Raw genomic sequence first — 27,181 nt, 5'->3', positions numbered from 1 at the left:
GAAAATTCTAGAGATATTTTTCATTTCCCTGCACAGAACCAGAATAAAAGATAAGACTAATTACAGCATACACAGAGGCATTTAAAGCACTAATTTTTTTCTCCCTGCTCTCTGTATGCGGCTGGAATGCAAGGAAAACTTCTGCGCACTTGGCAATCTACGCAGATGTGGGTGTATATCGTAAGGCACCAGGAACAATCGCAATTTTACTTCGTGTTACTGCATGTATGGAATAACGAGCGCACCACTCGCTACAGGAGTGATCCACCATCTACTAATTGCAAAGCACGTGGAAATCAAGGCAACAAGACCCAAACTAGACTGACGCAAAACCGAATGCGGCTCAGGATGTGCGTTACGGCCACCACTGTAATATGCAAGGTGGGAAAAATAAAAATGAGCTGGAAAATATTTCACGCACCCTAAGAGAGGCAGCTGAACATACATAATCTTCCCTGGGCTGCAGAAGATATAAACTGCCTTGTCTATTTTGAGGTGCATGAAATACTGCCCAGGTCATTTGTATTTTATCTGCCGCATAGCAGAACTCTTATGTTAACGAATCGTAGTAAAAAGGCGGGAAGTAGGCTCACTTACCGACAAAGAAGTCGAAGTCTTCATGGGGCTCACGTTCGACGCCCGGATGTTCCAGTACGGCGTGGCTGATTGCGTGTAAGATCTCCAGCCCGTCCAGCTTCGTGTTGTTGTCGTAGTCGTGCAGTCTGACAACACACCGGCAACAAAAGTCCCCAGTCAGCGACACTTTCTACACTTCCAATACCACTTCTGGAAGCCTGTTTACAGAACTCTGGTTTTTGACATGCAGCTTTACAGCCACTGGTGCAGTGAGCTGGCCTGACGTGCAACCGATACAGTATACACACTCACTATGAATCTAAAGTAATGGAACAAACGGCATTCAATAAGTAATGCAACTCATTTTTTACCTCGGCCTATTTCGGTTGAAAAACATGCGGAATTCGTTGTGGACATAGACTAATATTCCCGATTCATCCTCTCTGGTTTAATGAAGGTGCGATAGATGGTGCCATTATAAGTAGTCTTCAAAGTAGCGGAGGTACGTTGGCGGAAAACCAGAGCACCACAGATATTCGTAAGCGCTTCTAGAATGTCTACGTAGATCAGGTAGTGAAGAAAGGGGGCGATGAATCGTTGGGGGAGGCGTCTTTCATCCTCACAACCAGACCGTGCAAACCTATCTAATCTTCCGCATGATAGCTGGCAGCACAGAACTGTGACTTCTGGAATGTTGAAACGTGAGGACAGTCTCATTTGAAATCGTGGCGTGGCACCACGTCTCTTCCGGAGAGAAAGTTTGAGGCTGCACCATCAGCTGGTAAAGTGATGGCGACGGTCTTCTGGGATTCTGATGGGGTTACTCCGTCTGACGTTCTTTCTAATGGTGCAACGATAAAACGTGAAGGGTATTGTGCTACCTTCAAGAAACTGAAGAAACTTCAGTGTGTTCGTCGACACAAAAATACAAATGAACGTCTCCTCCTCCATGACAACGCAAGGCCTCACAAAAGTCTGCACATCCGATGATGTTAACGATGTTTGGTTTGTAGGGCTCTCAACTGCGCGGTCATCAGCCTCTTACAAAGTTCCAAATTTTACACAGTCCAATTTTATACTCAGTGCAATATAGCCACTGCCACGAATGATGATGATGATGATGAAATGGTGAGGACAACACAAGCACCCAGTCCCCGGACAGAGAGAGTCCCCAACCGACCCAGGAATCGAACCTGGGATCCAGTGATCAAGAGGCAGCAACCCTAGCCACTAGAGCACGAACTGCAGACTGCACATCCGAAATGAGCTAAGAAAACTTTCATTGGCCTGAACTTCCTCATCCACTTCCCCATCCATACGTTTGGCCCATTGAAGGGTGCACTCCACGGGAAGCAGTACCTGGATGATTGGTTGGTTACTGACGCAGCAAGACGTTGGCTCCGGCATCGACCAGTAGAGAGGTCCCATGTGGGCATATATATAGTAAGGCCGTCGCACTGAACGGAGATGGTGTTGAAAAATACGGTTTTGTATTCAAACAGTGCGGAATAATATAGTGTATTGGAATCCTGAAAAAACCAATCCGCTGTCAGATAAAAATATGTTGCATTACTAATTGAACGCCTTCGTATTACACTTTATTCGAATTTTTCCATAGTACATACACAGTCTTGTGTTTCTACGACAAGTATATTGTTAAAACCTCAGTTCATTAGCTTCAATACTTTCATAGATATAAAATTTTACTTACAGTTAATTTTATAGTACTAACAAACAAATATAGCGATTTATTAATTATAGAGTGCAGCAATCAGTTGTCCTTTTTAGATTTTATTATGCAGATACAGATTTCGGCTAGTAGCTAGCCATTCTCAATGCGCTATTTTTTATTCTCAATGCATGTAAGTCCCTGTTGTTTGGGCGTCAGTCGCAGTTCTTTGAATACTACTGTTACTCTATAATGTATAAGTCATAATCAGTCGCTGAGTGCACCCGCTTTCCGAATGGAAGGTAACATGATGAAATATAGAGATTCTAATGTATTCATTTATTATCTCATCTAAATTTATAACCAAAAACGTTCATTTCATACAAATTGTTATCGTAGAATTAGTTTTATTTTCGTTACAGTAGCTGGATAATGCAAAAGTAATCTTTCCAGAATTATTATTTAATTATGTTTAATTGTGTGAATGATGCGGCAAAACACAGAATGTGTGGAGAACATAGATAATGTTTGGATGTTTCATCTGATTAACAACTATTCTTGTGCAATCATGAATCGTGTGACATATGTCCTATATTCATACTTTTGTACAAATGCAATCGGAACAGAAGTTCTGTGTTAGATCAATAATTATTTCATTTCTGGACGTAATGTGTACTTTGTTTTATTTAACAGAAATTTGGTTTCGTAAATTTAGGTGTTTCTTTCATAATTTTCTCTCTGTAGTCTTATTGTATGAACCAAACTGCGGGTTTTGGAGTGCTGGAGATTTTCTATTTGCCTGTCCATATCGTCAGCCAATAGGAATTAAGCATTTCCCATATTTTCCGAACATTCTCAAAATCTTGGCGAGCACTTCTTTTTAAGAAGATTACTGAAAGACTTGATGTAGTAACTCACGAATAGCTGCGGATCAGTGAGAGTTTAGGACACAGAATTTATTCGGGTCGGACTTGTAAAAATTCTGAGTGTTTTACGTGTCAAGACTTTCAGTAAAACAGTAACCAACCTGCAATGATAATAGTTTTGGCAGTTTGATAGTTATTTACAACTTGTTTTAGAGGGAACAAAGCTTAATTAATTGAACATTCATAATTCTCACGCAATTTTTTAGAATCCCATACGCCCAATATTTTTTACAAACTTACAGATGCTGCTTCCTAGCTTGAGTTATGCGGGCTTAGTTTCCTAGGTATTTAGTCAGTGCTTCGTCAACACTGCTTTTCATCGACCAAACGAGTTCCTGTCAACTCAAAGTGAAGGTGATGCACATCAAGAGGTGTGTCGAGGTAGGTGGAGTGATATTTCTGCACCAAAAATCGAAACATGGATTTGTATGCCAAACTGTGATCTGAAGTAGGTGTAGCAAGGTAATGGAGATTACAAACCGCTACTCTGCGGAATCCTGGTTCTGCATATGGAATCAGATGACCGTACATTTGGTGCTCGGAAACTAAAGTTCTCATTGCGACGAGCAACAGAACGACATTGTTCATCACTTGTGATGCGGATGGCACCCCTGGACATTTCAACCCCTCTCTAGGGACAGTGTAGGGCTACATACCAATTGAACATGATGAGAGTGCAGGACAACTGCAATTTTTTCTCTCGTTTACAGAATGGAGCCACTGGGGACCATTCAAAACCACTTGACGAAATATGAAATGGTCAAAAGCTGCAAAGGTGGTGTTGGGTTTTTCAGCCCTCCTGTTTAATGGTCTCCTGTGGCGTCATTTCTCAGTGTTATTACATTGTCACATGCTTGAATACAACAGTACAGGGTTCCTCTAAGATCCGCTAGTTCAGCGATGCCCACGGTGGCATCCGTAAACATCTGTTGAAAACTGGAAAAATATGCCTTTACAGAGAAAACCTGCCAAAGCCTTAGGCGCCTGCAGGCAGGCAACTATTTGGCTCTCCCCTAATGCCAGTTGCTTGCCTGCTCTTCTTCTCGATCTGTCCCCTTTGTCTCAGCTTGGAAAGTTCTAGGCTCTACAGGATTATAGCTTGACTATTTACTTCTTAGTGATGTACATTGTCCAGTCACATTAATGTGGCCACCTGTCAAGAGCCTGAGAGCCACCCTTTGCAGTTTGGACCACTACAAGATGTACAGAAATAGAGTCAATGAGGTTATGAAAGATACTGACAGGGATGTGGAGCTATGATGACTACAGTGCAATAGCCAGTTGGGCTAGGTTTCTTGTTGAGGATCCAAGACATGAACAGCCCAGCTGAGGAGATCATACAGACTCTCGTTTGGGTTTGTATTCAGGGAGTTTGGTGGCCAGAGTAGTATGATAAACTCATCCTGGTGCTCTTCAAACTACACACGTACACTGCAAGCTGTGTAACATGTTGCACTGTATGCTGGTAGATGCCAACAGTCCAAGGGAAAACAAACGGAATGAAGGTGTGGACATGGTCCCTACAGATACATGCGGCGTTTTGTTGATCCATTTTGCCTTCAAGGATGACGAGATCGCCCAGGAATGCCATGAAAGAATTCGCTGGAGAATAATGCTCCCACCTCTGGCTTGGACCTTTCCAAAGACCGTAGTATGGTAATTACTTTCAGATGTTCCACGTCGAAGACGCCAACAGCCATCTGTCCAATGGAGCATAAAACGTGATTCATCTGAAGATCATCTGTCGACACTAAGTGGATATCCAGTTGCAGAGTTGGTGAGCCAACTGCAGTCTTCATTGCTGATGAACAGTAGTCAGTATGGATGCATGTAGAAATCCCCTGCTCTGGGGGCATGTACACTGTAGTCTTTGGTGAACAGACATTGAGGATGATGATGATGATGTTTGGTTTGTGGGGCACTCAACTGCGCATTTATCGGCCCCATACATATTCCCAACCTTTGCTGAGTCCAATCTCGCCACTTTCACGAATGATGATGAAATGATGAGGACAACACAAACACCAAGTCATCTCGAGGCAGGTGAAAATCCCTGGGAATCGAACCCAGGACCCTGTGCCTGGGAAGCGAGAACGAGACCACGAGACCACGAGACCACGAGCTGCGGTGTCAGACATTGAGGAGGCATTGTTGGTAACCCCTTGGTTCAAAAATGGTTCAAACGTTTCTGAGCACTATGGGACTTAACTGCTGAGGTCATCAGTCCCCTATAACTTAGAACTACTTAAACCTAACTAACCTAAGGACATCACACACATCCACGCCCGAGGCAGGATTCGAACCTGCGAACGTAGCGGTTGCGCGGTTCCAGACTGCAGCGCCTACAACCGCTCGGCCACTCCGGCCGGCCCCCTTGGTTCATCTGGATGATCAGTTACTCAGCAGTTTCACGTCTGTTCACCTGTATACATCCTTGCAGCTGTTGTTCACCTCTGTCACCTATGATCTGTGGTGCGCTCAATTTCCTCAGCACCAGTTTTGGGCAGCGCCATTTTGCCAGACACTGTATACTTTAACCATGGTGACACGTTAAATGCGTACAGACATAGCTCTTCTGAAAATGCATCCACACTTACTCCGTAAATCAATGGTCGTGCCGTTTTGGATATGCAAGACAATAGGCTCTCTGGTATCTTCATAGAATTATTAAGGGCCATCAGATCTTGAATTTCGAAAATCTGAATTCGCATACATGCAAATAAATGTCATTTTGCTGTCATATTACACTTTCATGCAAAATAGGTAATTGGATGCTGTGTACCAGCATACCATAGCCGGGAATAGGGTGCACGCATATTGTACACTACTGCCCATTAAAATTGCTACACCACGAAGATGACGTGCTACAGACGCGAAATTTAACCGACAGGAAGAAGATGCTGTGATATGCAAATGATTAGCTTTTCAGAGCATTCACACAAGGTTGGCGCCGGTCGCGACACCTACAAAGTGCTGATATGAGGAACGTTTCAAACCGATTTCTCATACACAAACAGCAGTTGACCGGCGTTGCCTGGTGAAACGTTGTTGTGATGCCTCGTGAAGGAGGAGAAATGCGCACCATCACGTTCCCGACTTTGATAAGGGTCAGACTGTAGCCTATCGCGATTGCGATTTATCGTGTCGCGACATTGCTGCTCGTGTTAGTCGAGATCCAATGACTGTTAGCAGAATATGGAATCGGTGGGTTCAGGAGGGTAATACGGAACGCCGTGCTGGATCCCAACGGCCTCGTATCACTAGCAGTCGAGATGACAGGCATCTTATCCGCATGGCTGTAACGGATCGTGCAGCCACGTGTCGATCCCTGAGTTAACAGATGGGGACATTTGCAAGACCAGAACCATCTGCACGAACAGTTCGACGACGTTTGCAGCAGCATGGACTATCAGCTCGGAGACCATAGCTGCTGTTACCCTTGACGCTGCATCACAGACAGGAGCGTCAGCGATGGTGTTCTCAACGACGAACCTGGGTGCACCAATGGCAAAACGTCATTTTTTCGGATGAATCCAGGTTCTGCTTACAGCATCATGATGGTCGCATCAGTGTTTGGCGACATCGCGGTGAACGCACATTGGAAGCGCGTATTCGTCATCGCCATACTGGTGTATCACCCGGCGTGATGTTATGGGGTGCTATTGGTTACACGTCTCGGTCACCTCTTGTTCGCATTGACGGCACTTTGAACAGTGGACGTTACATTTCAGATGTGTTACGACCCGTGGCTCTACCCTTTATTCGATCCCTGCAAAACCCTACTTTTCTGCAGGATAATGCACGAGCGCATGTTGCAGGTCCTCTACGGGCCTTTTTGGATACAGAAAATATTCGACTGCTGCCCTGGCCAGCACATTCTCCAGATCTCTCACCAATTGAAAACGTCTGGTCAATGGTGGCCAAGTAACTGGCTCGTCACAATATGCCAGTCACTACTGTTGATGAACAGTGGTATCGTGTTGAAGCTGCATGGGCAGCTGTACCTGTACACGCCATCCAAGCTCTGACTCAATGCCCAGGCGTATTAAGACCGTTATTACGGCCAGAGGTGGTTGTTCTGGGTACTGATTTCTCAGGATCTATGTACCCAAATTGAGTGAAAATGTAATCACATGTCAGTTCTAGTATAATATATTTGTCCAATGAATATCCGTTTATCATCTGCATTACTTCTTGGTGTAGCAGTTTCAATGGCGAGTAGTGTAATTCTGTTCCTTTGGTGTAGGAAATATTCGTGAACGTTTGGGCTTTGGGGAGGCCAACCGGTGACAATAGCAGGAATTACTGCGACATCTGGTCACTGTGAATTGCTGAGTCCCGATCCCTAGCTGGCATCTGTCTCTTCTGATGCCAGGTCTCAGGGGCCGGAGCGACGGACGCTCGCTATTCTTACAATGGTTGGTGACAGTTTCCTCCTGAAAGCGTCATGTTTTGGATAGGAAAGTTCCTGTACAGCATCACGGCAGTGCTTTCGTTTGCGATATTTCACAGAAATGGTTGCTGAGCTCCACGGGATAGTCGACAGAACGGTGCCACACTCGTATCCAGTTATCATATACCACTGGAGCAAATCGCCATGGAGATCCGCGTGGAAAGTCCTGGCAGAGTCTATGGTAGGCTGGTCTACCTTTGCATCAGCACATGTTTGCGGACACCGTGGGCAATTGGCGTGAAGGAATGGTACTGGGGTCCAAGGTTGACGGAGTACGATAATGGGAGTCTTGATGAATTTGTTGTAAGCACAGAATTGGCGAAATCTTTGTTCATTGGCGATTGTTGGCCGAGTTCTTGCACAAGCGGCGCAGTCGCTCTGGAGAAGAGGCAGAAGAGAATTGGGGAATTGGTTCCTAGCCGCCACAAGAGTCAGACACGAACTCCGTCGCCCTTGCTACAGAGCAATTTTAATTCACCGTTGTTTTCGCGCCCATGCTTCGATCGGTCTCCAAGGCGGAGCCCATCCCCATGCAGTGGACCTTACCACTAACAGCTGTCGTCATCAGCACGCTGCCTGGCGCCATACTGACGCTAATGTACACAACACCGGCCTGTAGGGTTAGGTGATATCATGGTGCTACATCCGATTACCCACTTGTTTATCAACAAAATACGTTTAACTTGTTCTCTTTGCCCTCCCCCCCCCCCCCCCCCCCACCGTCTCGTAGTAGAGAACCATACCACATTCCATGTAGAATTGTTTCTAATGGGTTCTTGCCAACACCTCTATCAAATGAGGGTTATTTACATTTTCGTTTATGTTAATACACATGACTGTTCCTTGCAAAAATTTTGTGTTCCAATAAAGGAAAATAAATGTAATTTTAAATTTTTAGGGTGGCATTAATCTTTAAATAGTCACACTCACCAGAATCCTTTCCCATTATCATTTTTGGAGGGGAACTTCGTTGAGTTAATTTAGCAACCCCCTGTAGGATTTATATCAGGGTGCATTACACACCTTCTGAAGGTTCAATACAAACCCATTTGGGTGTGATTTGAATAACATCGTGGTTCTGGCCCCTAACTTGCATAGCAGTTAGGAATCCCACGATAGCAAACATGCAGCTAGTTTCTGCATTACAACAATGACTGCATTGCTCCTATTTGTTTATTTTTTATTTACACCTCAAGTTCCGTAGGACCAAATTGATGAGCAAATCTCAAAGGCCATGGAACGTGTCAGTACAAGAAATTGCAACATAAAAGTAATAACAGATAAAAATAAAATGTTTGTGAACCCGAAAAAAGTCAACAATACAACAAGAATCAGCTTAATTTTTCAAGGAACTCCTCGATAGAATAGAAGGAGTGATCGATGACGAAACTCTTCAGTTTCGGTTTGAAAGCGCGTGGATACTGCTAAGAATTTTGAATTCTAGTGATAGCTTATTGAAAATGGATGCAGCAGTATGCCGCACACCTTTCTACACAAGAGTCAAGGAAGTGCGATCCAAATGCAGGTTTGATTTCTGCCGAGTGTTAACTGAGTGAAAGCTGATTATTCTCGGGGATAAGCTAATATTTTTATAAAGAAATGACAGTAAGGAATAAGGACGTCAATGTCAAAATACCCAGACTCACGAACAGGGGTCGACAAGAGGTTCATGAATTTACAGCACTTATTGCCCGAATTGACCGTTAAGAGCCAAAAATATTCTTTTGTAATGGGAAGAGTTACCCAAAATATAATACCATATGACATGAACGAATGAAAATAAGCAAAGTGGATGATGTTCTTTCCAAAAATCTGATGGTATATCGCCAGTCTCATACGTTCTACACATCAACCTGAATAATCGTTTTGTTGTCACTTCCCCAACGATCTTAGAAATCCTAGTGGAATGTTACCGATCCCTTCTGCCTAATTGGTTATAAGTCTCCCAAAGCTCTTCTAGATTGTGATTCTAACGCTGGATCCCCTATCCCTTCCATATCAACGCTGGTTTCTTCTTCTGTCACGTCATCAGGTAAGTCCTCCCCACCGTAAAATGTACTCTTTTCACCTATCTGCGGTCTCCTCTGCATTTAACAGTGGAATTTCATTTGCTTTCTTAATGTTGCAGCCTTTGCTGTTCGTTTCGCCGAAAGCTGTTTTGACTTTCCTATACGCTGAGTCAGTCCTTTCGGCAATCACTTCTTTTTCGATTTCTTCACATCATTACTAAATTCTGACCTGAGTCTATATCTTCCCCTGGATACGCCTTACAATCCAGTATCTGATTGCGGAATCTGCGCCTGACCATAATGTAATTTAACTGAAATCTTCCTGTATTTCCCGGTTTTTTTTCCAAGTATACCTTCTCCTCTTATGATTCTTGAATAGAGTATTCGACATTACAATCCGAAATGTATTCCAGAACTCAATTAGTCTTTCTCGTTTGTCACTGCTACTTTTCTCCCTTTACATACTAATTACGTATTCAATATCCCCATATAATTTCTCTAACTGTTCATCTTCGCCTTCGACCTCGGCGTGTATACCTGAACTATAGTAGTCGGTGTTGGTTTGCTGTCGATTCTGATGAGAACAACCCTATCACTGAACTGTTCACTGCATCTTACTCTCTGCCCTATCTTCCTCTTCATAACGTACCCTACTCCCATTATAAAATTTTCTGCTCCTCTTGATATTACCCTGTACTCGTCTGACTAGCAATCCTCGTCTTTCACCATGCTGTTGACAAACTGGTGGGAACAGTATCTAGCGGAAAAATCTAGGAGTAGCTATCCACCAGCGTCATTAAGTGCAATGACCACATAAAACAAATGGTAGGGAAAGCAGATGCCAGGCTGGGGTTTCATAAGAAAAATCTTAAGGAACTGAAACACACCCACTAACGAAATGGCTTACAAGGAGCTTTTTGATCGATTCTTGAGAATTGTTCATCAGTATGGGACCCTTACTAAGTAAGAATGATAGCTGAGATAGAGAAGATCCAGAGAAGAGCAGCGCGTTTCGTCCTGGCATCGTTTAGCTCAGAGAGTCTCAACACTCCAGCGCGAGACGATGCAAGAGAAGCGTTGTGTATGCCGGTAGGGTTTACTATTGAAATTTCGAGAGAGTACTTCCCGGTAAAAGTTGGACAACATATCACTTCGTGCTGCGAACATTTCTGGAAATGAACATCAAGAGAAAATTCGACAAATTACAGCTATTACAGAGGCTTACCGATAATCGTTTTTCCCACGCGCCATTCGCGAGTAAAACAGGGAAGGCGGAATCAGTTAGTGTTACCAGAAGTATCCCCCGCCACCCACTGTCAGGTGACTTGAGGAGTATTGATGTAGATGTGGATAAAAAGCGAAGTTTTACTGAAATGGTGCGTAAATATACATTATAAGCTAAAGACATCTCAGTTTTTTGGAGTTATTCTTGTAAATTTGTATACAATTGATGTATCATGCAAGAAAGCCAAGAGATAGTTGAAATAACAGGACGAGGTAGGAACTCACTTGAAGTAGTGGAACTCTAGTTCCTCAGGCGTCATATTCATCAGGTCGACGTACGTCGGCCCTTGCGCCAGCAGGTCTTCTTGTATGTGTCTGAAAAGCAGAAATGCCAAGATAAAGACATCAGTTTTGGCATTCATCCATACAGTAACACCCAGAGATTCAGTGCACCTCTTATTCGTTGGTGGAGTAATGATATAACTGAGTGTACCATTAATTTATTATTCTGGCAACGTTGTTCACGCCTACATCTACATTTATAGCAATATAAATTGCTATAATATGCATTACTATAAGCATTGAGAGAAATATTAACGTCTAGAATACATATTTACCTTATTATAACATATTGTTGTTCATAAATCTGTTTGGTTTTAGCAGCACAGCTATAATTATGGCTCCTAGTATGTCATCTGAAATTAATAATCTTTTGTCAATGTTTTGTTACGTAATTTCTCAAATCTTAGCCCAAACATGATATTATCAACTTTTTCCTTTTCACCATTGCATTACTGTCACACTATTATTTTGTTTTGTGAAAAAATATTAACTATTTTACTGTTTGACTAGCATTTTTTTTGGTTACAATACCATTTCTTGAAAAAATTTGTTGAACGTATGCTGTCTGTAACGAAGCGCTGTGAAAGATAGGACTATAAGCTAAAAAAAGCTAGACAAAGAGTAAAATACCGAATATTTGTTAACAAAACAACACAATACAATGACTGCAGTGCTATGAAAAGAGGGAAAAAATGATAATACAATATTAGGCATAAGATATGAGAAATTACGTAACAAAACACTGATATACGGTTATTAACCACAGATCACATACTGGATGGCAGTAATTGTATCTGTGCTGCCAATACCAAACAGGCATGTGAACACCAATATGTAAAAGTAATGTAAATACTGTAATAATCTCAATAGAAGATCATCATGCATAAATTCTTTGTATATTATTCAACAGATAATAAATAAAATCCACTGAAAATGAAGAAACTTCTCTGAAACATATGTGATTAATACTACAAGAAAAATTCTGTTTGCTCAGGGAAAACCAAATTTCCTTATTACGTATTAGAAGCAAACGAGGAGAAGAAAAGAGCTCCGACCACAAAATGACTGAGCTACATAGATGAAGAGATACCTGCCAAAGTTGGTTCACACTAAGTGTTTTTTGGCTCTGTGAAACCACCGACGTATCATGTTTCTTTGGTTGTTTCGCTTTGTATAGTTGACTGCTATCGTCATTTTGTGTCTCTTATTTTAGTTTGTCACTGCGAAATACACTCAATTTGTAGCGCTTATCCCGTTAGCTTTAGTTTTCATTATTAAGAATTTGTGCGATTCGGTATTTGAGGTTTATATTTCGGCACCATAGAAACGGATCATGTCACTGTCCGCGGTTTTGATATCATACTTGTGCTGAATTCTGGGGCTATGACTTCATTTGTCAAAGTCAACAGATGATATCGAAGAGTCACGCTATCACTCCAGTAAACAGCTTTGACAATGACACTGGAGACGGACGTTCTATAATGTCCGTCCACTAGTCCTGATTGCAGAATCTCTTGGAGGGAGGTACGCGGCTAAGTACGAGCACGACCAGAGCCAGGGCAAAGTCCAGGCTCCAGGACTGGCCTCCGCAGACGTCCCCCCTGGACCGCTGTCTGTACTGCATTTTCCTGCGGGCTACCCCACCTCTTCCTCTGTACTGTGCGGCAGGTTTCACACCCCCCCCCCCCCCCCACCCCACCACCACACACGTTGGCACATCTGGACAGGGACCTGCGGGACTTTGTGTATGACCATATACGGTCACTGCCAACACACTGCCGTGCCTCGCGACTCTCCAAGTGAGCTCACATGGTACCTCGTGAATCTACTTAAGATTTCTGGCCGATGCCGAAACCAACCTGTGGCGTCTGAGTTCTTTCTTGAAAACTTATTCGTTCTCATTGCTGTTCTGCTGCCTTTCAATCCCTGCATTTTTTAAATACACTACTGGCCATTAAAATTACATTTTCACGCAGTTTGGGTGCATAGATCCTGAGAAATCAGTACCTCTGGCCCGTAATAACGGCCTTGATACGCCTGGGCATTGAGTCAAACAGAGCTTGGATGGCGTGTAGAGGTACAGTTGTCCATGCAGCTTCAACATGATACCACAGTTCATCAAGAGTAGTGACTGGCGTACTGAGACGAGCCGGTTGCTCGGCCACCATTGAACAGACGTTTCCAATTGGTGAGAGATCTGGAGAATGTGCTGGCCAGGGCAGCAGTCGAACATTTTCTGTATCCAGAAACGCCCGTACAGGACCAGCAACATACGGTCGTGCATTATCCTGCTGAAATGTAGGGTTTCGCAGGGATCAAATGAAGGGTAGAGCCCCACGTCGTAACACATCTGAAATATAACGTCCACTGTTCATAGTGCGGCCAATGCGAACAAGAGGTGACCGACACGTGTAACCAATGGCACCCCATACCATCACGCCGGGTGATACGCCAGTATGGCGATGACGAATACACGCTTGCAATGTGCGTTCACCGCGATGTCGCCAAACCCGGATGCGACCATCATGATGCTGTAAACAGAACCTGGATTCATCCGGAAAAATGACGTTTCGCCATTCGTGCACCCAGGTTCGTCGTTGAGTACACCATCGCAGGCGCTCCTGTCTGAGATGCTGCATCAAGGGTAACCGCTGATAGTCCATGCTGCTGCAAACGTCGTCGAACTGTTCGTGCAGATGGTTGTTGTCTTGCAAACGTCCCCTTCTGTTGACTCAGGGATCGAGACGTGGCTGCACGATCCGTTATAGCCATGCGGATAAGTTGCCTGTCATCTCGGCTGCTAGTGATACGAGGCCGTAGGGATCCAGCACGGCGTTCCGTATTACCCTCCTGAACCCACCGATTACATATTCTGCTAACAGTCATTGGATCTCGACCAACGCGAGCAGCAGTGTCGTGATACGATAAACCGCATTCGCAATAGGCCACAATCCGACCTTTATCAAAGTCGGAAACGTGATGGTACGCATTTCTCCTCCTTACACGAGGCATCACAACAACGTTTCACCAGGCAACGCCCGTCAACTGCTGTTTGTGTATGAGAAATCGGTTGGAAACTTTCCTCATGTCAGCACGTTGTAGCTGTCGCCACCGGCGCCAACCACGTGTGAATGCTTTGAAAAGCTAATCATTTGCTTCCTTCTGTCGGTTAAATTTCGCGCCTGTAGCACGTCATCTTCGTGGTGCAGCAGTTTTAATGGCCAGTAGTGTATGTGACATTGCTTATCCGCAAAAAGGAATGGTGAGTGTTGGAATGTACACTGTGCGTTTCAGGGCACTCACCTGGTGTCCCGGAGCAGCTTCGTGTCGCTGGTGACCTTGGTGTCGCGCTCCGGCCGGTGGTGTGTGTGCGCCACCACATTGCTGCGTGGGTGGTGCGGACCCCGGATGTCGACGGCACCACACTGCACCACCAGCACCAACAGGACCAGCAGACAGCGCTGCGTGGCACGTCGATCCCACCTGCAACAGCCACCACACCACCAAGTGTCGCGCTGTGGAGTCTGTAGGGTTCACATTAGATCCGATCAGATTAGATTCTGTTTTCGTTCCACAGACGCAAAAAATGAGATGATTCTCGTGGGTGTGGAACAAGTCAGAAATTACACCATAAAAACATAAAATATTCGAATGTAATAATTACTACCCTGATGATTTGTCTGGAGATTGTCGAAATAGGTGTATACAGTGCAGTAAACTGGAACAGCTAATATTTACCGAATTAATACACTGTGAGAATGAAACATTGTAATGCACTATTAATAAATTTATCATACACAAAATACCTAATCTTGACTGTTGTGACCAAGTGCTATCGAAACTGAAATCTAAGACATATTTTTACTTAAGCTGGCTTAACAGTCCCCGTTAACGTATTGATCTATAGAGTTGAATAAGTTGCCTGTCAAAAGGTCTTTCAAACTCTCTTTAAACAGTCAATTATCTGAAACCAAGTTGTTAATGTTTGCTAGCAATTTATTAAAAATGTGTGTTCCTGAAATTGGAGCCCTTTTTCGACCAAGGTAAGTGATTTTAGGTTCTTATGTAGATTGATACTATGTTTTGAGCTATTGGTTGGAAATAGAGATGTATTACTTGCAACAAATTTCATTAAGGAATAAATATACTGAGAAGCAGTCTTTAGAATACAAAGTTCCTTGTACGGGTTTCTACTAGGTGTTTTAGAATTTACTCCACAAATGATTCTTATTACACGCTTTTGCACCCTAAAAACGTTTGCTCGGTTTGATGAGGTGCCGCGGAATATGATCCCATATGACATAATAGCATCAAAGTAAGAAAAATATGCAATTTTTTTTATATTTGTATCTCCTACATCTGACATCATTTTCAGGGCAAATGCAGACTTGTTACGGCGCTTAAGGAATTCTGTGGTATGCTCTTCCCAACTGAATTGATTATCAAGTTGTAGTCCGAGAAATTTAACACTGTCAACTTCGATCTGCATGTCTTTATATGTTATATTCATGCTGGAAGGAAATCTCTTACAAGTTCTGGAGTGCGTATACTGGGTCTTCTCAAAGTTTAATGACAGTGAATTAGCTTTAAACCACCTATTAATGTCAGTGAAAATTTGATTAACAGCTATTTCTTTACCTGTACTTGAATTAGTACTTATTGAAATGTTTGTATCATTTACAAACAAAATAAACTTAGCATCTAGCAATATAACAGATGAGAGGTCATTATTGAGCACAAGAAAAAGCAATGGACTAAAGATGGAACCTTGAGGAAAACCACATGTAATTAATTCCCAGTCAGATGAAGACTGACTGCTTACTGCACAGTTATTTTACAACGACACCCTTTCAGTTTGGGAAGGAGGGGCAGAGGAGCTGCCGCTAGAAATGGTTTCTTGTCTGACTATATTCTCCTTAACACTGTCACAAAAGAGTTTTCAGGAGAGCTTACGAACGTTACGCAATCGCATTTTTTATTTTTTTTTATTTTAGCAAATCGATTGTTATGAACTACAGTTGTGTGCTCTACAAACTTTGGCAGCAGTTTCTTGTTCGGAAAATCCTTTCCCTCTAATTGGAGTACATTATTATTGGAAGCGTGGGCATTGTTTTGTGGTATTGAGGGAGATCTCAGGATAGTTGCAATATATATGTCAAACTGGCTCTATGCTATGAATGACAAACAGGGGTTGGACAAAAATGTGGAAACATGACGAGAAATGCATGCTTGAACATACGCTACCACACCTGAACTGACTGCCTCAATTTTCGTAACCTAGACGGCCTGAATGAAAAGAACTTGTCCTATTAAGGGGGTGAGGCAAATATCGATACGCCATCGGGATCTCTTGATTTTATTCTGCCCAGTATCATACTGTTGGAAGGCATGGACTACGACCCTACATACAGGGAACCACTGATTTGAATGGATATTGGGAGAAGGTGGTAGAAATAGCAACAAAAATAAAAGATTTAGAAAGCAGCACGAAGATATATATTCTGAAAGTAGTGCAGAATAGCGTACTCTTAACTGAGGACAGCCTCCACTGACATAGACACGTTCATAAAAGGACATACAGAAGTAGCATTCACCCGTAGCTACATAAATTTGACTGTTATCACTTCAGAGAGAGAATACTGAACCATGAGAACTGGCTTTCGGCAACAGAAGAGGGGTGGCAGAATTCGCTGAACCTTACCGCGTGGCTGGCATTGTTGCTGCCCCGTAGTATCGCGAAATACTCGACATCGCCAAACGAGGAAACGGCAATCGAATCCGAGCATCATTATTGGATTGTGCCCGAAGTCACGAACCGATAAACTCGTCGTGTGGCTGAGCGTAGATATCGACAATAGACGGTCGCGGACGAGTCGGCAGCTAGTGGATCTTCCAAGAAGACGATCCAGAATGAGGTAAATGGAAATGAGCGTTTCTCATCTTTGGCCTGGAGGCTCCTTACGGGGCAAGTCTGGCCGCCTTGGTGCAGGCCTTATTACATTCGACACCGCATAGTGTGACCTGGGCCCCGGATGGGGATGAAATGATGATGAAGACAACACAACACCCAGTCCCTGAGCGGAGAAAATCCCCGACCCAGGCGGGAATCGAACCCGGGGCACTGAGGACGGAAGTCCGTCACGCTGACCATTCATCTATATGGGAGGACCAGAATGGGGTGGGTTTGTTAGCTGGTAGGCACCTGACTCTTAGTGTCCCTACGGCGGAAAAAAATAGTTCCGGTGCCAACTTGCCGTATAGTCAAGCAGCTAGCTGTCATCTGTTGGGTCATGTACCTAGCCGCTTCCTTTTTTCCCCAGAGGTTTCCTAACCTGGTGCAGCTTCGGCCTCTGGGACGGCCGGATGTTCTGTGCTCGTGCGAGCCTCAAGACGAACAAGGCGCTCCATTTAAACTTGCTTCTAACGGCCGTGACTATTTTGATCAATTAACTAATTCCTCTCCAAATGACGGCAGACAAGGTCTGTGTACAGATTTTGTCTGTAACTAGGGAATTATGATTATAAGCTTTCTTTCGTTTCTGTAGTTATTTAGATGCTTTAACTCGCGATTGAATCTCTAGGTACTTCGAAATAAAATTGATAAACAAAATATGAACAGAGCAGCTGTTTTTTCCTCGCTAGATGGTTCTGACTCTGTCACCTGATATCATGTTCATTACTCACTCTCGACTCATTCTCTGTTTCCGACCTTGCGCGGCCGCCAACGCACTCATCACTGCACTCGGCGGTTTTCGTTGGGGTAGGATCTTCTCATGAAATTTCGTTCACCAACTTTTTCCCCAGTGTGGGGAAAATATTTTGATGACCCCCATGTACATAGGGAGAAATGGTAATCATAACGAAATAACAGAAATCAGAGCGTGCTGTTCGAGAGTGGAATGGTGGAGAAATAACTAGAAGGAACAATGAACCCTCGGAGTTGCCGAGCGGTTCTAGGCGCTACAGTCTGGAACCGCGACCGCCACGGTCACTGGTTCGAATCCTGCCTCGGGCATGGATGCGTGTGATGTCCTTAGGTCAGTTAGGTTTAAGTACTCGTAGTTCAAAGTTCTAAGGGACTGATGACCTCAGAATTTAAGTCCCATAGCGCTCAGACCCATTTGAACCATGTTTTAAAGCTGTGAAAAGCGCTGCCGGGTGTCACGAATTTCCTTAATTCGACTCATCTGTACAAATGGTTCAAATGCCTCTGAGCACTATGGGACTTAACATCTGAGGTCATCAGTCCCCTAGAAATTAGAACTACTTAAACCTAACTAACCTAAGGACATCACACACATCCATGACCGAGGCAGGATTCGAACCTGCGACTGTAGCGGTTGCGTGGTTCCAGACTGTATCGCCTAGAACCGCTCGGCCACACCGGCCGGCGACTCGACTTTTTTATGCAGAGATACAAGACTAAGGCCCGTGCCAACATGGGCGCCTCTCGTTGCTTATAATTTACTAGACCGTGACGCTGAAAAATGTCTTCCGGTCTTTCTTACGAAGATTAAGCGCTGATAACGGAATAATGCAGGAAAAGTACTTTCTGTTTTCAAGGTCATGTCAGCGCAGGCAGCAGTCGTTTTAGATAATGGACTTAGAGTTTTCACTCTCTTTGTGTTTGTTACTAATTGCTATTCTGATGTGTTAAAGAAGTGTGAGCAGTGCATAAAACATATGAGCCTATTAAAACTTCACGCATGATGTGAAAAATTTTTCACGCATCTCAGTGTTTATAACATCACATCTCTTGAAATATGTCTCGTGCAATGATGTATTTGTGTAGACACATTCAGCGGCATATGTGCGTACTGTCTTCGAAACATATTGCGAATAGATTTAGCAGAAAAGGAGAGATAAACTTAAACGTGAAGCATAATGCATCAGGTTATCACGCATCCCATTGTTTATGATGTCTTATCTGAAGATCTATGTACCGCGCAATGATATAAATTTGTACGTACATCAACGCTATATGCGGATACTGTTTGCAAAATGTGTTGAGAATATAGTTAGTAGGAAAGAAGTAATAAATTTAAATATCATGCATGACGCTGCAGTTTTTCGCGCGTCTCATAGTTTATGACGACATACCTCCTGAGGTATGATAAGTAGGTGATTCTTACCCCCACAGCCATTATTTCCAGACACCAAGTGATACGTGTACCAAATTTTGTTGAATCCAGTCCAGCGGTTTAGGAGGAGGTGTGGAACATATACACATATACACACGTAAATACATCCATTTTATGTGTTCAAAATGGCTCTGAGCACTATGGGACTTGAAACTTCCTGGCAGATTAAAACTGTGTGCCAGACCGACACTCGAACTCGGGACCTTTGCCTTTCGCGGGTAAGTGCTCTACCAACTGACCTACCCAAGCACGACTCACTTACTTAAAACGGTCTGCCAGGAAGTTTCATATAAGCGCACACTCCGCTGCAGAGTGAAAATCTTATTCAGGAAACATCCCCCAGGCTGTGGCTAAGCCATGTCTCCGCTGTACCTTTTTTCAGGTTTTTTCAGGAGTGCTAGTTCTGTAAGGTTCGCAGGAGAGCTTCTGTAAAGTCTGGAAGGTAGGAGACGAGGCACTGGCAAAAGTAAAGCTGTGAGGACGGGGCGTGAGTCGTGCTTGGGTAGCTCAGTTGGTAGAGCACTTGCCCGCGATAGGCAAAGGTCCCGAGTTCGAGTCTCGGTCCGGCACAGAATTTTAACCTGCCAGGAAGTTTCATATCAGCGCACACTCCGCTGCAGAGTGAAAATCTCATTCTGGAAACATCCCCCAGGCTGTGGCTAAGCCATGTCTCCGCAATATCCTTTCTTTCAGGAGTGCCAGTTCTGCAAGGTTCGCAGGAGAGTTTCTGTAAAGTCTGGAAGGTAGGAAACGAGATACTGGCAGAAGCAAAGCTGTGAGTACCGGGCGTGAGTCGTGCTTCGGTAGCTCAGTTGGTAGAGCACTTGCCCGCGAAAGGCAAAGGTTCCCGAGTTCGAGTCTCGGTCGGGCACACAGTTTTAATCTGCCACGAAGTTTCATATCAGCGCACACTCCGCTGCAGAGTGAAAATCTCATTCTGGACTATGGGACTTAACTTCTAAGGTCACCGGTCCCCTAGAACTTAGAACTACTCAAACCTAAGTACCCTAAGGACGTCACACACATCCATGCCCGAGGCAGGATTCGAACCTGCGACCGTAGTGGTCCCACGGTTTCAGACTGCAGCGCCTAGAACCGCTCGGCCATCTAGGCCGGCCATTTTATATGTCTAGAGTCGTGCAAAATATTGGCAAGTTCAGGTAACAAGATGGAAGTGGATAGAAGCCACGCACTCTTCTCTCGAGAGTACTCAGCAAAGTGTGTTGTTGTTCGCAGAATGACGTCTCATGCATGTACCTCACGACAGCAGCGAAACTGCCAGAAGCAGCATCAAATCGGAGACGTCGGCATTAAAATGTCTCCAAGCGTTATCGAACACTACGGCGGCCAGAAATCAATTAACGTCTGAGCACAGTGCCGCTTAGGGCATTCTCTACGTAATCAGCTACCAATTGTAATCATCGCTTACCACGATGTATCATCTTAGCAAAAATCCGGCTGCGTGCTAATAGGGCATGTTTACAATTCTATATCTAGTTATGGACATTTCTACTTTGATGCGAACTACATTACTGGCCATTAAAACTGCTACACCACGAAGATGACGTGCTACAGACGCGAAATTTAACCGACAGGAAGAAGCTGATGTGATATGCAAATAATTAGCTTTTCAGACCATTCACACAAGGTTGGCGCCGGTGGCGACACCTACAACGTGCTGACATGAGGAACGTTTCCAATCGATTTCTCATACACAAACAGCAGTTGACCGGCGTTGCCTGGTGAAACGTTGTTGTGATGCCTCGTGTAAGGAGGAGAAATGTGTACCATCACGTTTCCGACTTTGATTAAGGTCGGATTGTAGCCTATCGCGATTGCGGTTATCGTATAACGACAGTGCTGCTCGCGTTGGTCGAGATCCAATGACTGTTACCAGAATATGGAATCAGTGGGTACAGAAGGGTATACGGAACGCCGTGCTGGATCCCAGCGGCCTCGTATCACTAGCAGTCGAGGTCAGAGGCATCTTATCCGCATGGCTGTAACGGATTGTGCAGCCCCGTCTCGATCCCTGAGTCAACAGATGGGGACGTTTGCAAGACAACAACCATCAGCACGAACAGTTCGACGAAGTTTGCAGCAGCATGGACTATCAGCTTGGAGCCCACGGATGCAGTTACCCTTGCTGTATCACAGACAGGAGTACCTGCGATGGTATTCTCAACGACGAACCTGGGTGCACGAATGGCAAAACGTCATTTTTTCGGATAAATCCAGGCTCTGTTTACAGCATCATGATGGTCGCATCCGTGTTTGGCGACATCGCGGTGAACGCACATTGCAAGCGTGTATTCGTCATCGCCATACTGGCGTATCACCCGGCGTGATGGTATGGGGTGCCATTGGTTATACGTCTCGGTCGCCTCTTGTTCGCATTGACGGCTCTTTGAACAGTGGACGTTACATTTCACGTGTGTTACGACCCGTGGCGCTACCATTCATTCGATCCCTGCGAAACCCTACATTTCAGCGGGATAATGCACGACCGCATGTTGCAGGTCCTGTACGGGCCTTTCTGGATACAGAAAATGTTCGACTGTTGCCCTGGCCAGCAGATTCTCCAGATGTCTCATCAATTGAAAACGTCTGGTAAATGGTGGCCGAGGAACTGTCTCGTCACAATACGCCAGTCACTACTCTTGATGAACTGTGGTATCGTGTTGAAGCTGTACCTGTACACGGCATCCAAGCTCTGTTTGACTCAATGCCCAGGCGTATCAAGGCCAAACGTGGTTGTTTTGGGTACTGATTTCTCAGGATCTATACACGCAAACTGCCTGAAAATGTAATCACATGTCGGTTGTAGTGTAAAATATTTGCCTAATGAGTACCTGTTTATCATCTGCATTTCTTCTTGGTGAAGCAATTTTTATGGCCAGTAGTGTACTTTGATGCGAACTATGATACTGCAACAAAGTGCTAAATGATGTAAGCGTCAGTAACACTATCAAATACAGTCATCGGCGAGGACAATATTTGTTTTCAAAATTAAGTGTTTAGGTTTCTGAGCAGTGACGTCCTGCGGTGCTGTTGGCAGGATAGTGTCTCTGTCGAAGTTACGCGCTTTTCAGCGTCTTGATTGGTTAAAAAAAAAAAAAACTTCCAGAACAGGCCATGATGGTCCAATGGTACCGACCGGCCACCGTGTCATTCTGATCTCATAGGCGTCCCTAGATGTGATTATAGAGGGGCATGTGGTTAGAACACCGCTCTCCCGGCCGTATGTCAGTTTACGAGACCGGAGCCGCTGCTTCTCAGTCAAGTAGCTCCTCAGTTTGCCTCACAAGGGCTGCATCCCGCTTGCCAACAGCGCTCGGCGGAACGGATGGTCACCCATCCAAGTGCTAGCCTAGCCCGACAGCGCTTAACTTCGGAGATCTGACGGGAACCGGGGTTACCACTGCGGCAATGCCGTTGGCTCCTGATTGGCTATAGTCCTCTGTTTAGGACCGCCGCGGCTCGCGAGAGCAGACTCGGGCGGCGGCAGTGACAGAGGGAAGACAGCGTACGGAGCATCGCGAGTAGCCAGTCGGCGTTTGGTGTACTGAAAGGACGCACTGTGCTGACATTCCGGCGCCTGGGTCTGGTGGCGAGCGCAACTGGAGCGTGGAAGCAGTCACTGGTCAACACAGACTCTGTTTTAGGGTCGAGTCTATCTCGAATCCTGAGGAGCGCGGGAGTTTACCAAATGGTTCAAGTGATTCTGATCACTATGGGACTTAACTGCTGAGGTCATCAGTCCCCTAGAACTTAGAACTACTTAAACCTAACTAACCTAAGGACATGACACACATCCATGCCCGAGGCAGGATTCAAACCTGCGACCGTAGCGCTCGCACGGTTCCAGACTGTAGCGCCTAGAACCGCTCGGCCACACAGGCTGGCGGGAGTTTACCCTGGCGTGCATGTTAACAGCGAGCTTCTGGGCTAATGTTAAATGGTGAGCCATTTTGTGGTGGAACTTTTGGATGTGATTGCTCCGTGCAGCCACTATGATTTTCGCTAGTCATTTCTTAAACCACTTGGACGTGCGTCTGGGATACTTGGTATTGCGAGTGTATGTAACTGCTCTGTGCCCTGGTTCTATAGCATTACAAATGTGGCCGATATTCGGCGATTCCTTTTCTTATTATTACTGTTAATAAGTTAAGTGGTCAGTTTTATGAATCGAAGATTATTATTATCTGTATAAAGCTTCAACCCATAATTTAAATTAGAATTGCAAACTTCTTTCTTGTTGACAGTTGTAATACTAATAATCTGGCGCCATCAAACTGTGCTTTGGTATTTAAGGTTGTGTGCGGATTGTGTGGTCATTATCACCTTGATCTAGTTGTGTTTATAAATTTATGAAATGAAACCTCGCGTCATTAGAGATTGTGTAATGAACTATTGCTTTAATAGTAACTGCGGTTGTCACACTGTAACGTTTAACATCTCTTCCTGCATTTGGCGCTGCCCAGTGCTTGGCTGCTGGTTTTAGTATTTTAGTGAACTGTGTATTAATACTGGGTTTGTTTGTTCTAGAAACCGTCATTGGTGAGCGCTGGCCTGTTGTTGTCATTTGAGCTCTCGTGCAGGGAAATCGGACGCGCGGCCGATATGAACAGTAAACGTCGAGAATGTGCTGATTGCTGTGTAGATCTTTCAGGCTGTCATAACATCATATTAACGAATGTTTTCCATAATAGTTAATTCATGTATTCGTGAGATCTAGCTAGTTGAGTATTTTTTTGGAACCTAATACCTTTTACAAATTGTTATTTTTCATATTGACATGGCCTGATAATTGGCTAGTCAGCTCAGATATGTAGTTACGTTAAAGTTATATTTGTGTAAAGTAATTTCTTTATTAATCTGAAGTTGGGGCCATAAGGCTGTTTCTCTTTTAAAATTTTTTGAATTATTCTCATTGCTTTAATACAATTAAATAAGACAGGTCTGCAAAAGAATATTTTTTGAAAGTTGTTTCAAATTGTTATCTGACTTATGTACTTTTCAGCAGTGATTTCGAAAATGCAATCCATTTTTTTCTATCACGTCAGGTTTTATCACAAAAAAGATTTGTTTTTTGGTATAATAGCAAAATTTAAGCGATTTATCGCATTTTATCCAACGTTATAAAATTTTATTTTATTTACAAATCATGTTCTAAACTACATTTCCAGTACACTTCCATTTCTCTTGGCGCTACCCAGCATAAGTGATTATAATAACGGTTTCGCTTTCTGTCGAATTCTTTTATTACCTTTCTGGCTGTGGATGGGTTGAAGATCATCCCTTTTTATCATCCAGCAGTAGTTCGCTATCATGTTGACATTCCATCTTCACTGATATTTGAATGTTAGAAATATCCTTTTTGTTTTTCAAATTGAAACCTCGTACGTTGAAAGAACAAAAATAGCAGTCATGACTATGATTTTTTGGCTCCCTCCAAACCACTGGTATTCCAAAACGTAAGGACTGCTTTTTACGTTGAAACCATTGCCTCAGTTCTTCAACACACACTGAACAAACTTTGTGTGGGTCCGAGGCTTATCATGCTCGCCTAACTTTATACCATGATAGGCGAAATATACTTTTTCAACAAATTCGGAAATGTTTATATGCTGCTTTTTAAAGGCATAGTTACCACAAATGTAGCAGAAGCAATCTGGCGAGTTTATAGATCCTCTGGTAGTCATTGTTCATTGTCTATAAAACAACACAAGAAAACAGTCACTACTTTAAAGTACTAGTAACAACAACACGTGAACAGCACAGAGTGAAGCGGTACCGTGAACTGAAAGACAACAGCAGAAGCTCAGTGCTTGGAGATGGCGGGGGAAGGGGCAGCGCGACAGACAGCCACTGACATCAAAGTACTGCTGGTTTCTCCTGATTACTCTTTATTTTACGTATATCTAGTACAAAACGGCTAAATAACAGTTTATGGAGATCCTAAAAACCAAAATTCAAACGCACTAGAGTGTTGAAATACCGAAAAAAGCTAAAGCTGGATAAGCACTTTGTGAAATAACGGTACGTGATGGAATTTTTTCACTATTTTTCCCGAAGTCAGCGTTGAAAACACTATAAAAATCAGATAATAAATTTGAAACAATTTTTATGTCGCAGACTTGTGTAATTGGTGTAGATCACGCTATTTGAAAATACTAATTAATCATTGTGTTGTTACCAGTGATCTGATTTAATTAATGTGGTGAAAATAAATTTTTGTGTCCTCAAATGGGGTCAGCATTCCACTACAGCAGCCCATGTGCCCTGTTTACCACTGCTATACCTTACCAGTTTCCAAATTTAAGTATTTACTATGCTCAAGTTTTAATAAATTAGTAATAACACTTGCTACATTACACCACACAAAGACTCAATAATACTGAGATTTGGTACTGTGGCGGCCAGGACAGATACACCAGTTCATCCCCGTACTCACAAACCCAATCCTGGACGATGTCAGCAATATTAATGGAGTCCCATTCGTCTTGGAACACATCACCATTGGGGAGCAAACCTTTGGTATGGACCAGCTCAGCCAGAATCGTGACGTCGGCAATAATGTGACCCTGGTCCATGAAATACCACGATGTAACAGCCCGTATCACCGAAACCCCATCATGTTTCACTCATGAGGCGTAAACTCGGCCGGAAGTTGGAAACGTGTGAAACATGACTCACACGACAAGATAACTTCGTTCCATTCCTCCATAATCTACATTTCATGGGTTCTGCATCACATTTTTCCGTTACGGGGACTGATGTGTGTCTTCCGAATTCCAGCTTGCGCTGCAAAATTCGCAGTGCCTAGAGCTCCCTTGGCGTTGCTTTGGTACTGACAGAATTCATTAGTGAGACATTCAGTTATGCATTGATTTTTGCAGCTATCGTTCTCCTACTTCTCATCACAATCACCTTCAATGACCGTCCTCCACGTTCACTCAAAACACAATTTTGACGCTGTGACTTAGAGGATGTTCTTCCAATTTCTTTGTATGCCGTACAAATCTTCGATACAGTTAAAAACCATTCAAAAGCCGAGATCCCACAAAATGCTTTTTTATTCATGACAACCGGTTTCAACAGTCTTTTTGTCATCTTCAGGTATTAAACTTTTTTGTAGTCGAACATGCTCATTTTACGCTGACCTCATGCACAAGATGTCAAGTGGTTAAAACGTTTGTCACCGCTAAAATACTTAAAAGCACGCACTATCTTGTCCAAAAGGTCATGTTAATATACGTAATGGTTACGGATGCTTGTCACGCCACCCTGTACCACGTAACAAGCATCTAAAGACAATATGTATATCGACCTGACCTGCTGGAGAAGGTTCTGTGTGTTTTTAAATATTTTAGCGGTAAGAAACGCTTTATCTACTTGACTTCTTGTGAATGAGGTCAGCTTAAAATGAATATGTTTTACTACAAAAGGATGTTTAATACCTGAAGATGACAGCAAAGACTTCTGAAACCGGTTCTCTCGAATGGAAAATACATCATCAAAAAACGTTTTGCATCAAACCCGGTTCCCAGAACTCCTGAATATAGACGTTGACTGTGGGTATTGTATCATAGACACAGTCCCTTTGACTGTTCAGAGATGTCACTAAACCCGCCCAAAGATGTAAACAACCATGCATGAGCAGCGCCTATTAGACGGAGGGGTTCCGACAACCAATCAGTTCCAATCATTCCACCAGGTAGGACGTACATGGCTCGTGTTGTCTGTAGTTCAACCATGCCTAGACGGTCAATACCGCGGTTCGATCGCGTCCGCGTTGTTACTTTGTGACAGGAAGGGCTCTCAACAAGGGAAGTGTC

The 27,181-nt window shown here is 43.8% G+C and overlaps 1 protein-coding gene and 1 pseudogene across 1 annotated transcript in view; both read right to left on the bottom strand.

The window, feature by feature from the left end:
* LOC124717266 (multiple coagulation factor deficiency protein 2 homolog) overlaps positions 1-27,181 on the bottom strand; it is a 227,808-nt gene that overhangs the window by 25,610 nt on the left and 175,017 nt on the right. Inside the window, exons 2-4 of the mRNA XM_047244072.1 lie at positions 14,503-14,682; positions 11,143-11,232; positions 598-722 (exon numbers count right to left, since the gene is read on the bottom strand). Coding sequence (XP_047100028.1) covers positions 598-722; positions 11,143-11,232; positions 14,503-14,682 — 395 coding nt within the window. The remainder of the gene's footprint in view (positions 1-597; positions 723-11,142; positions 11,233-14,502; positions 14,683-27,181) is intronic.
* Positions 22,663-22,780, bottom strand: LOC124717599 (annotated as a pseudogene).

The sequence above is a fragment of the Schistocerca piceifrons genome, chromosome 9 (assembly GCF_021461385.2).
Source record: "Schistocerca piceifrons isolate TAMUIC-IGC-003096 chromosome 9, iqSchPice1.1, whole genome shotgun sequence".
NCBI lineage: Eukaryota > Metazoa > Arthropoda > Insecta > Orthoptera > Acrididae > Schistocerca > Schistocerca piceifrons.
This window is presented reverse-complemented; position numbering and strand designations above follow the sequence as displayed.